The 13,089-nt window shown below is 39.8% G+C and overlaps 1 protein-coding gene across 10 annotated transcripts in view; it reads right to left on the bottom strand.

The window, feature by feature from the left end:
• KCNC2 (potassium voltage-gated channel subfamily C member 2) overlaps nucleotides 1-12,774 on the bottom strand; it is a 168,915-nt gene extending 156,141 nt beyond the window's left edge. For 9 of the 10 annotated variants that reach the window (XM_012751005.2, XM_012751003.2, XM_012750995.2 and 6 more), the window contains exons 1-2: nucleotides 12,503-12,774; nucleotides 10,607-11,306 (exon numbers count right to left, since the gene is read on the bottom strand). In XM_012751005.2, coding sequence (XP_012606459.2) covers nucleotides 10,607-11,287 — 681 coding nt within the window. In that variant the 5' untranslated portion in view covers nucleotides 11,288-11,306; nucleotides 12,503-12,774. Of the gene's footprint in view, nucleotides 1-10,606; nucleotides 11,557-12,502 lie in introns of those variants that run through there. The other variant, XM_076007159.1, reaches the window with a different exon arrangement.
• Between the last annotated feature and the right edge of the window lie 315 nt (nucleotides 12,775-13,089).

Below are 13,089 nucleotides of genomic sequence, written 5' to 3'. Positions count from 1 at the left end.
CTAAATTGTATTCAGTTTTTCAGCAGTTGCATCACTGTACTGGCACATACTGGGCAAATAGCCAACTACAACCCAAAACACATTCACCTGGGCTGAATCCTACCCAAATCCTACTGAAGTAGGATCTCTGGAGTGAGAACTGAGAAGTACAATTTTAGTCACCATGATAGGTGATTCATGGGCACATCTAAATTTGGGAGCTGTAAATTTTAAATAAACTGAAAAAATAGTGTACAGTCCAGTCCTGGACTGAGTCTTATATCTAAGCAGTAAATCTTACTTATAAGCCCAATGGTCCTTTCCCTTCCCTCCCAATATCCACCCTCCCTCTTCTCTCAAACCTTTTTTCTGCTTTTGCCATGTTCCCTGCCTTGTGGTGTTTCTGTTCCCAATGCTACATGGCATGATATTTTCTGTTAAGCTTTCATGTTTGCTCACTACTCTGTGGACCTTCCCCTTAACTGCTGGAAAATGTCTACCAATCTTCTGGGAGTTAACTAACATGTCATCTCTGTATAGGAGAGTTGGTCCCACCCTAGTCTGTGTGTCTACACTACACCAATATCTCTATGATAGAACTTAATGCATTCTATTATAATTATGGGTTTAGAGTTCTTCTTTTCCTACAGAATACAAGCGTCTTGAAGTCAAATGCCAAATTTTAATCATTTTTCATTCTTAGTACATAACCTAGAACTGGGCAATGGTTGAAGTTCCATAATTGTCAGCTGAGAGATTCAAAAGCATTAGAATCTTTGATGTTTTGTTCACTTCCAGTTTGTTTAAGGGAGAAATGTACAAATTTCTGACAACAATATGCTATTTTATCAAGCAATAAATGCAAGCTAAGGTAGAGGACACACAAAAGACTATTGGTTAAGGAACCCAGCATTGAAGTACAATGTCAAGTATGCTGACAACTTCACTTACTTCTAAAAGACAAAACTAACCAAGAAACCACCTAAGATAGATAGATCAGAGATAAATTAAATCAAAGATGAATAAATTGAAAAAGAAACAGCTTTAAAACAATCACTAATTTAAAAAAACAAAACTAGGAACTGATAGCATGTACATGTTACAACTAAAAATTGAACAGCAAACTCAAAGAAGAAATTGGGCAATTAATTAAAAAACCCTGGTTTTACATCAAGGCTCATCTTTTTGAATGTCATTAAAGCCTAATAGTACATTAAAATATGTTTGATGTCATTAGTTTGCTTGAACTCTATATTTCTAGCATTGCACTCTAAGCATCAAAGAACAGTCAACACCATTATGAGCTTAAGAATTAGGCTCACAAATTATAAAAATATGATAGTTGCTCAACTATCATAGATGCATCAACTAATCATTTTATATGACTGGGAGAGGTTCACTATGTCCAAATAATAAAGTTATAATAGCTTCACAAAATTGAACAGATTCTGTTTGCACAGACAAGGCCAGTTGAGGCTCTCTTCTGACCATTTCCTATACATCTCCTTGAAAGATAAATTGCATTAAGGGTATTTTAGGCCGGGCACAGTGGCTCATGCCTGTAATTCTAGCTCTCTGGGAGGCCAAGGTGGAAGGATTGCTTGAGCTCAGGAGTTTGAGACAGCCTGAGTAAGAGCAAGACCCTATCTCTACTAAAAATAGAAAAATTAGCTGGGTGGGGTGGCATGTGCCTATAGTCCCAGCTACTCAGGAAGCTGAGGCAAGAGGATTGCTGGAGCCCAGGAGTTTGAGGTTACACTGAACTACGATGATGCCACTGCACTCTATCCATAGTGACAGAGTAAGACTTTGTCTCAAAAAGAAAAGGGTATTCTAATAACTTGTATAATATCCTTATAGTATCCTTCTTGAGAGAATCAGGAGAATTTAAATAATAAGCTAAACTGAGGCCGGGCGCTGTGGCTCACGCCTGTAATCCTAGCTCTTGGGAGGCCGAGGCGGGCGGATTGCTCAAGGTCAGGAGTTCAAAACCAGCCTGAGCAAGAGCGAGACCCCGTCTCTACTATAAATAGAAAGAAATTAATTGGCCAACTGATATATATATAAAAAATTAGCCGGGCATGGTGGCGCATGCCTGTAGTCCCAGCTACCCGGGAGGCTGAGGCAGAAGGATCACTGGAGCCCAGGAGTTTGAGGTTGCTGTGAGCTAGGCTGACGCCACGGCACTCACTCTAGCCTGGGCAACAAAGTGAGACTCTGTCTCAAAAAAAAAAAAAAATAATAATAATAAGCTAAACTGTAATAACTATATTATTATGTTTTCCTAAATACCAATTTTACTAACTTTATCCAAAATTAATATATCAACATCAGTAAGAAAGTTTATTCCTGCAATGATTACTATATCATGATTTCCAATATAATTATTATACAATATTCACTTTTAGCAAATAGGATTTTATCCTAAATCAATAAATATAAAAGTGCAAAATGAGCAATCCCATATTTGAATTTCTGTTGTACAATTTGCAAACACAGACACTAATTTTACAAAAGTTCTGAATAATGTCTAACCCTTTCATTGAACTCAATCTGACAAAGCACTCAAAATGTAAATTTATATTGGTCCAAATAGTTTTTGCTTAAACATAATTCATAAGCATGTGGTCCTAAATTTAGAGTCAACTAAGACTATTCCAATTTTTAAAGATGTCAACAATATGGTCAGATACATGAAGAATGGCAAAGCTCTGAGATCTGATAGCACACCAACCAAGGTCTTCAAACAAAGAATGATGAGGACACTACTAAATTGTCTGCATAGGGTTTTCTGGACATGTGGAATACTGTGGAAATGTCAGATTACAAAGATGTCCTTATCATTATTAACTTTCAGGAGAGAAGATCAGTCAAGTGATTGTAGCAATCAAAGAGTATTTTTTCCTGAAAGTACAATAATATTTTGCCCCAATTTCTTCTGTTTTGATTCCTATAAAATGCACTCTTTGAGACACTCCCCAAATTGTAACATTGCTTTACATTCCCATCACACCACTTTCTGCTAACTGTCCATTAAAGAAGGGAAAAGGTTTTCTGTGTTGTATTTACTGACCTCACAACCACATCCAACCTCCTTTGTAGATCTCCAGCAGTTCCAAACACATTTTACTACTCTAATTCACTAGTTGTCCCTGGGTAAACCCACCATGATCTGGCTAATTACATCTGAGAAAACAATGTTCTACAAAACACATTATTTATCACCTATAGGTTGAGCTAAGGTTGAATTTAAAAAGAAACAAAACAAAACAACAAACAAAAGTAGGAAAATACACAGTAAAAGGCATTACACAAAAGGGTCAAAGGTGAAATGGGTATCATTTCTTATTTATCTAATTATCTCCTGGCTCAATTTAGGAGCTAAGGCTTCTATAGATCCTCTCATAGGGATTATTCAGCCGAAGGAAAAGAAAGTGGGTAAGTGAATAGGCAGGGTAGTTTTAAGGCTTTAAAAGTAGTAGGACAATAAGATGTAGAACTGGTAGAGACGACAGCAATGGACAACTGTAACTGGAGGGATCTGGAAATAAAGTGAATACCTAAAATAGTGACAATTTATTGATAGCGTTCAAAAATAAGACATGGAAACATGGAAGGAGGTGGCGCCTATCCTCACTATTCCTAACAAGCTTGCTGCTTCCCAACAGCTAAAATTTGTGCATTTAATGTTAATCACAGACAGTTTAAACTGAGTAATTGAGATTGAATAGGATGAACAACTGTATCAGAAGCCAGAAGATCCAAATTCTAGTGCTGGTGTTGTCACTAACTAGTTGTGGCTGGAACATGTCAGTTGCCTTTTCTGTGAATTGAGGCAATTGTGTCAGATGATTGCCAGTTTCATTCTAGTTCTAGTCCTCATAAACATTAAAAGTCTATCATTCATTTCTATTGCCAATTTCATTAAAATAATATATATTTTGGATATATATAGAATACATACATAAGCTTCTCAATCAAAACTTTAAGCTATATTTCTACAAGTCTGTTCCATCTCTTACCAACATACAAATTTAATAAACATATTCCTTGAGTATGAATCTATAACAGTGAATATATCTTCTTTTTATGTAGATACATATTCCATAAATATAAAAACTATTTCCTTAAAAGAGAAATATGTGGCACTATACAACACATATTTATTTTGAAATAGGCTTCATTAATGAGCACATTATAATATAAACTTATGAAATGTGCTAGACAGCATACTATTCTCTATGGTTATTCTGATGGAATAGGTTTTGAAAGAGATTATAACTGAATAATTTGACACTATTTTGTAAACACTTAAATGTGTTAGGCATATCTGTAAATCTTCAAGTGAGTAAGACTTTCCCTTCTGTATAAAATATGGAAAGGGGAAAAGGATGGTGTCTTTGACAAGACACTTTTCAAATGGAAATAAAACTGAGATTATCTAATCAGTTACCCTTGTGGTGGATGGATATACAGCTGCACTGAATCTTAGACCTAGGAAATGACAGAGCAGATCATCTTTATGGGTTTCATGACAGAGCCACAGCAAAATGATTTCCTGAGATCAATACATGGTTGAGAGAAAGCTGTTTTCAATGGAAACAGGAAGCTAGGAGCTAACCTGTTTCTATGGTAACCAGAGCAGTAGCTACCCAACAGCTGTAGGGAAAAAAGGGCAGAAAGTTACAAAGGCAAAAAAAAAAAAATCGATTCCGTTTTACCTTGTTACTGTGATGGTCCTTAGAGTGCAATCAAAATGGGCACAGACATGTTGTTCCTTCCCCCCACCCTCAGGATATTTAGCAATAATTATTCTACAAACCTCAAAATCATAGAGCTGGAAAGATGTTTTGATACTATCTAGTTCAATATGTCACCTCAATTTTTTTTATTTGTTTGTTTTCAGAATAAGGCAAGGGAAACCAAGACTCAAGAAGGTGAAGTAAATCCTCTAAGGTCGTGTAGCTAGTGTTGAAATCAAGGTTAGTGTGTAGGTCTCATAGATCCCAATCCAAGTGATTTTCCAATTCTGTTTCCATATAATATCTAGTCCTGCTTTCTTCTCCTCCCAACACTCACATTCTAATCACTTCCTGTTCAAAATATTGACTATGCAGTATTAAAATTATTGCCATCCTTCAACTTATAAGGAAAGCAAAAAGTGCTATTCTGCTATTTTGTCATAAAAGAATATCTTGACTGCTCTTCTAAAAGAAAAGCCTTTCATACTTCAACCAGAATTGAATTAAGTTCATGTAATATATTTATGGTTATTGTTTGGACTATTTTGCCACTATATATTTCCTTCTAAAGATCGTGTTTATCTTTAGTGCCCTTTACTATTTCATTTAGACATATTTTTAAAGGTTGCCATAATAAAAAGGAAAAATGACTCAGAAGTTCAAAAAATGTAAGAATTGAATATTACTTTTCCTTTATTTGTAGTAGTAAAAGTGGATGGCGGTGATACACATTCTCAAATGGGAAAGGCTGATCCACATCTTTATAGAAACTTACACATTTCCTTTTCAGTTGCTTTGAAAATGAGCTTTCTTAACAGAGATGAAAAACTTTCTTGTCTTTCATTTAATTTTGTCAAGTCTACAAATAAGCTCTAAGCAAAATATTACAGGAAAAAAGTCATACCTTATCTGTCCAACTACATTCACCTTTGGCACACCTAATGCCCAGCAATAGATCAAATCATCTACTGTATGATCAAATACACTACTAAAAAATTCTACAATTGGCAATTAAAGTTACTTAGTTCCTTTAGAGATATATTAAATTAGATACTCTCCGATCCTCTCCAATGCTCAGAATATAAGCATAAAATTAAATTTATTTATGAGCCGTACAATTAGTGGCCTGGAAAAGGTCAAAAGACTCTTAGATGCTTATACGGCAAAGGCAAACACACTGGACCATTACAGTAGCCTCTTCAGGAATGTGAAGCTTGGATTTGCATTGTCATATGGTTGGCCATGACTTGCAATTGATATGGAAAAAATAAAGAAATTTGCCCACACCCCCAGATAGTCCAACTGCTTAGTATAAGTACAACCTTCATTATATTGTAAGGAGAGATCCTATATGTCATTTTAAAAATAGAAAAACCAAGATTAAAATAATCTAACACTTTGTATAATAAAATAAAAACTAATACTACCTTAACATGATCATTTCTAAAAGGAACATTTTACTGCATGTGTGAGGTAATATTTCTACACGATAATGTTTTGAGGAAAACTTATTTTTAATATCTCTGAAATTTTGTTTGCTGTTATATTGTTGTTTTTTTAATTTAATAAATGCTATGTTTAGAAAATGTTTTATTATAAATACAGAGGTAAGCTTATAGATGGCAAAGGACTATATCTTTTCCATACATTCCCAGTACTTTGCATAGTTTCCAGTCTAGAATAACTGCATAATCAATATTCATTGACTAAATGAGCTTTCTCAAAATTTTTAGAATTGACAATGATATTTTATGAACAAGCTATATGTAGCCATTAATTCTTTTAATTGGAATGATGTTTACAAAGTAAGAATACATTTTCTTACTTTAATCTTAATATATGACTTAAATTGTCCCTACCTTATTATAGTTTTTAAAAATCAAATTTTATATTTAATGCTAGCAAATAGTTATTTAGATCATCTCTTTCCTGTTTTGTTTTGTGGTTTGGGGAAAAGGGTAAAGTAAACCATAAAAAGTAAATTAAATATTTGCAAATTTGAGTCTAATGCTAGACATTGAAATTTAAATTTTAATAACTATTGAAGAGTATATTTTATAAATGCTGTAGAAATAAAACAATCTAAAATGGTAATAAAGTGAATACTTTCAAGATTAAAAAAGAATAGATTCTCTATCACAACCCATGTATGATTCCGGACGATTATAACACACATAAGGATGGAATATGAAATAAAGTTCAGGAAAATATATGTGAAAGATCATGTACACCAAAACCCACACAGCCAACATCTTACCTGGGGTTCCATGGCAATTATTCTTTTGTTTTTCTTTTCTAAAATGTTCTTTGAAAGTAAAAACAAACAAACAAAAGGTCTAGCAGATAATCAAAGATATGCATAAATAAGCAAGGAAGTGCCACATTCTAAAATATAGCTGAATTCTATCACTTCCCCTCCCCCACAAAAATATAAGTGAAAAGCAAAGGGAGAAAGCAAAACTTATAACTGCTCCCAGCTCTTTAATATGGAAACAATTTTTAAATTGTCTTTAATTTTAGTATTTTGTCCTTATACTACATTTTTAAACTTCTAAATAATTTAGTTCTATCAAGGAATTTCTACCTGGTATCTATCCGCCTACTTATGGTACAATCTCTAGAGGAAAGCACATGAGTTTCATTTTTTCCCAACACTTAAGTATTAAATTGAAAATATACAATGGATAGCATTTTCATAAATACATCTATGCTTCCCTGCTTTTTACTATTTGCAAATATCACTCACTGGCATCAACAGAATAATTTCTTATTTTTTTCCTGGTCTCATTTTCTCCACAACAGGTTTCCATGACAACTTATATTTGAATTTTTATAAATTTCTATTTTTTGAATACTATTCTTAAGGATAAGAATTTAAGAGTATAAAATATAAACTTATTTACCAAATTAGAATTAAAATGATTTAGAGCTCTCAAATATATATTTACTTCATAAATTAAAAATCTGAAGAGACATGCCAACCAAAATGAAAAGCAAAAATGAAGTGTTGTGAAATTTAATTATCCTTTTCCTAACACTGTGATTTTAGTGTGCCATTTAGATAATAAAAGTTAGACATAAAAATATCTATTATACAATTGAGCCAATCTCTTTAATATTAGGAATGGATAAAGAAAATAATGAAACAGGTATAACAAATTGAAATAAAATTCAGACACTTAAAATTTTTCATCTCAAGCAATTCAATAAAAGATAAACTGACGCTAAAAAAAAATAAGAGTGTTTATAAAAGTGTAAGTACTTAATTTCTGTTAAGAATGAGACCCATGGCAGTTAGACGGAAACAGAAGCAAACAGTTTGGTAATTGATTTATCTTTACTAGAATCTTATCCATACAAAATATAATTTTATCCCATGACCTTCCAATGTAATTGTATTTATCAAAGTAGTTAGATAACATTAAGCCAGGCCATTATCTGAACCAAAAGCGTTCATGTGAAAATATTAAATCACTTTTAAATAGAATGGTGACTTCTGATTACTCTTTTTTTAGGAACCCCCCCCTAGTAATGTGAAAAGGGATATTCCTGAAGATAAGGTCCACCAAAGATAGTAAAACATTAAACACTGACAGGTCAATAAAAATGGAAAGTTCAAACAGGATTATGAATTTAATTCAAATTCAATATTTTTATTCTATTGTTGGGTGGTGGAAGATAAAAATTCTAGGAGGCCAAAGTCCTGAAATATATATATTTAAAAAGTCATAGATGACCTTTCAAAATTAGAATTCTAGTGAATGTCTTTGCTGCATTAAGTCTCAAGAGCAATATGATCTGCAGAGATCTAGACAGTCAGTTATAATCAGTAGTTTTGGTGTAAAGAGCCTGAAGAGGGTGTCATGAGACCTCTAGAATAATTTTGGCTTTGCCATTAACTGGAGTATGACCTTGGCCACCACTTAGCGTCAGCAGTCTTCATTTTCCTCACCTACAATATAAAAGGTCTTGACAACATGACCTTCAAGAAATTTTTCAGGTCTATGGTTCTTAGCTGATTCTGTTTCTACTTGCTCTTTGACTTTGTGTTAATCTTTAATTTATCTGTGTTCTTTCCTGACCTAAAACAGAGGCCAATCAAATCCTCAATATTATTACAATGAAATTTTGGTAAAATTAAAAAGAAAAACACAATTTTTAAGTCAATGAATGGTTTATCCTTTTGACCAATAACCAATAGAACAAAATGTCATAGCAATGATAAAAGTTGAACACCTTTTTAGTTTTTGCTTTGCAATCTGGCCTACAATGAAATGTATAATGGTATCATAAGGAAAGGTAATAAAACACTCTGTCTTTTTGTAGCACATGAACTGGAAAAAGAAAATCACATGATGAGCCTGAAAACAAATTGAGATTATCTTTTTAGCCACCAAGTGGAAAGAGCTCCATGGCACTCAGCTGGAATCCAAAAAACACAGATGTACTGGTTATGATCCTGAGACTTAATTTAAATAAACATGTACTTTTTTTTCTGAATACCAATTCTTGTTGAATTTATAGAATGATCTTAAAAGAAAGATTTCAAAGTTGAAGTTATTATTAATTCTATGTTTCAATATGTGAATGTGGACATCCCAGAATTTATGTATGCATTTAAATCCTGATCCAAAAGAGTAGCAATGCTTTAAATTGTCTCCTTCATATTCTATTTCACATTGAAAACAAAACACATCCACAGACTTCCAGAGTGGTATCAAAAGCACATCTTCTGACAGACCAGTAGATAGACAGCTGCATAATATCTCAGCTGCAGACACTTCTGACATGCAGAAGAAGAAAATAATGAGGATAGAGCCAAAGTTAAGTTGGGAGAATTCCCATTCTGCCCAGGGGGTGTCTTTTCTGGGTGTCAGAAGCAACCCAGACACATGCAGTTGCAGATATTTAACTAAATACAGTACTCTGTTCTCACATATAATTAAAAACCATTCACATACTGTATAATTTTGGGTTATTTATATTTCTTTTATTTCATTTAAACTGGAGAAATCTTTACTGGTTACTTTTATAATCCCTTGATGGGATTTTAAAGAATTCATTGGGAGCGTCAAAGATTAAATTTTAAGCTGGCACCTAAACTAGAAACTAAAAAGAAAAATTGAGGCCGGGTTCACAGTACAAGAAGTAAAATGAAGTTTGCTGATCACCAAATAGGCTAATTCACATTCAACCTGTAAGGAACAGAGATACAGCCCGAGGGGAAAGGCGCCAGGCTAGAACATTCAGGGTGTGGGTGGGCACTCCGGTCAATTCACTGGAACAAGCACTCCAGTACTCTTCTCCCTGGGCTCGGACAGCATTCTGGAGATTCCCTTCACAAAATGAACTTCCTGGCACACTCTCCCCCGTCCCAGCCACATTCATGCATTCCATTTACCCTTCCTCTGTCCTTAGATTAGATACCTAATTGGAGCCACTGCTCTGGGTGAGTCAGATGTGAAGGAACCTTACTGAAAACGTCACATAGGGATGACCAGGAGGCCTGAAGAGACAGACATCCAAGCTAAAGGAAAAGTTAGAACAAGGAGTGAGGGAAAAACTGAAGACGAATGGTGATACCGGTTTCAGATAAAGGTCCCAGAAGTCGTAGGCATTTGCCCTTTAGGTTGCGTCTGCTACAGTAACCCTGAGTTGGGATGAGAGGAGGGGCACAGAGATGGGGAGGGGGTAGGAATGGTAGCCAGGGTGGGATGCCTGCGTTTGCCTGGCACAGGACGAGCCTCTAACCCCACCGCTAGGAAGCCCCTGCTCCCTTCTCCCCTCACCCCCATCTCAGAGACCCTAGGCGGAAGAGAACGGAAAGTTGGGGAGGGAGTTGGGAGAAGTTGGAGCAGCAGGGAAGAGGTCGGTTCTGGGCTTACCCTGGCGGCTCTGGACGAGTAGGGGTCTTCGAAGAGGGCCCACATGCGGGGCTGCAGCCTCCTCCAGCGGCCAGACTTGCCGTCGGGGCCCCCCAGCCCCGCCGCGTCCTCAATGCCCAGCCTCTTGGCCGCCAGGTCCTCGTCGTCGCCCGGGTCGCCGCCGATGAGGTCGGGGGTCTCGAAGATGTCCAGGGCCTCTTCGGCGTCGCGGTGCTGCCGGTAGGTCATCCAGCAGCAGGGCTCCACGTCGGTCTCGTCGATGCCCCAGAAGGCCAGCTCCTCCTCGAAGAGCGGCCCGCACACGTCGGCGGGGCAGTGCAGCTTGCCGGTGCGGTAGTAGTTGAGCACATAGGCGAAGACGCCCGGGTGCCGGTCGAAGAAGAACTCGCGGCCGCCCCCGGGGTGCTCGCCGCCGCCGTGCGAGCTGCAGTTGCCCGCGCCGCCCTCGAAGCAGCCGCCGGGGCCCGGGGACAGCGGGGGCGCCCGCGGCGGCGGCGAGAGCGGAGGGGGCGACTGCTGCAGCTTGTCGCCCACCGCGGTCAAGCAGTCGCCCTGGGGCTCAGAGGCGGCGAGGAGGGCCAGGCGTGTTCCAGGCAGGGTCTTGAGGGTGCTGCGGTAGGTTTCGTGCCGGGTGCCCCCGACATTGAGGATCACCCTCTCGTTGTTCTCGATCTTGCCCATCTCTGTGGCTCAGACATGACTGGGGGGAGGTGAACACAGCGCCAAGTTAACGATCTCCGCCGTCAGAGACACACCATGACCCCCGTCACCACCCAGCCCAAGAGTCCCAAGATGCAGGGTTGGCAGATAGGCAGGGGCAAAGGACCCTCCCCCGGGAAGTCAGCGTCCAGCCCTGTCCCCGCCTCTTGCATCACACCTTTCCCAGGTTTCCAGAGAACTAAAGAGATAACAGTCCAAGCCTTCCTTGACCTGCCATGCCACTGTTTTCCCCACCTCACACCTTCCTTTTTTGGCTCTGATGTCTCCTTCATCTTTTCACCCTCCACCCTTCCTCCCCTCTGTCCCCTCTCAAGTCTGACCTGCTGTCAGCCCCTAACCCCTTCTCGCCCTCCCCCAAATCCCTGTCTCTCCCTCCTATGCCCTCTTTCTCCCCCTCCCTTGCCACATTCTCTCCCCCTCCCCTGATTGGTCTCTCGGTTCCACTCTCCTAGCCCCTCTTTCTCCCCCTCCCCTAGCCTGGATGCAATTCCCTTAGACAGAGAGTTCTCTTCACCAGGCAACTTGGCAGTGTTGGGTGAGAGCCCCCGACCCTGCAGAGAGCCGGGATTGCACTCACACCCTGGATCAACCCGAACACCTCGCTACTCCGAGCACTCAGGGAATGCCCTTTGCGCAACCTGTTCTTGGTTCACCTCTACTCTCCCTCCCAGACCATGTAAAAAAGACTGAACGTAGAAGTCAGAGGAAAAAAAAAAAAAAAAAAAAACCTGCTGTTGCCTTTCACTAAGGAAACCTCTGACTTCTTTCCTCGCCAATTTCCTTTTCACATTACTGTTGTTGTTATTGTTGATGTTATTATTACTTGGAAAAGGAAATGAGAAACTAGGATCCATCTTTGAGAATAGAAGTGATCAAAGCATCCCACCCATCCCCCTTCCCAAGAAAAACAAATGCCTGGCGGGGTGGAGGGTGGAGGGGTTGCTTTCTAGGAGGGGCGAGGCCCAGGGAAAAGCTGCTTGGAGGCACACCCCCTGGGTCCCTGAGCTGGAAGTCTGGCTGACAGCGTCCTGGTTTCCAGCCTCCCAGGCACCTCTCCCCAGGGCTTCATCTCTACATTCCTATTGCGGAAAGGCGGGGAGATGCCTGCCTGCGGGGTCAGCGTGCCCTTCCCAGGAAATCACCCCTTCCACCCCCATGCCCCCCATTTCCAGATACCTTAAGAAGACCGAGAGAAAAGTGGTTCTGCTTTGGTTTCCAAGTGGACGAGGTTCTCGGGGCAGCCGGACTGAGTCTTGGCGCCCAGCTGAGCCGCCCTTCTCCGAAGAGAAACTACTTGTTGACGTTTTCCGGGTTCAGGTGGTTGGGCCGCTTCTCCGGGCGCTGGGGTGGGGGAGACAGCCCCCGCCGGCCGCCGGCCGCGCTGCCCGCCTTCATTCTGCGAGCTGCGGGTTTGCCCGTCGCCAACCTCCGCGCCCAGAGTCACCATCGCGCAGGGTTGGGCAAACCATGGAGCTCGGGGCGGGTCCAGCCGGCGCTGCCAGACCCCACCGGGAGCGAGCAGCTCTGCTGGCGGCGGCTGGAGCGGACACTGGTCAGGGGTCAGGAGAGCTCGCCCACTTGAAGGTGAATTCGCCCAGCTCCGAGGCGATCTGCAGATTTTATGTCTCCCCCAAAGCAGCCACTGCCAGAGCTGTCCCTTCAGCACCACTCGCTGTCAACCTCCCGCCGCCAACCGAAGCACAGAGCTAAGGACAGGGTGGGTGGGTCGGTCCGGGGAAGCTGTGTTGTACCAACCAGGTTCA

The sequence above is a fragment of the Microcebus murinus genome, chromosome 10, assembly GCF_040939455.1.
Source record: "Microcebus murinus isolate Inina chromosome 10, M.murinus_Inina_mat1.0, whole genome shotgun sequence".
Classification (NCBI taxonomy): domain Eukaryota; kingdom Metazoa; phylum Chordata; class Mammalia; order Primates; family Cheirogaleidae; genus Microcebus; species Microcebus murinus.
Note: the sequence above shows the minus strand (reverse complement) of the source record. Positions and strands in the feature narration are given on the sequence as shown.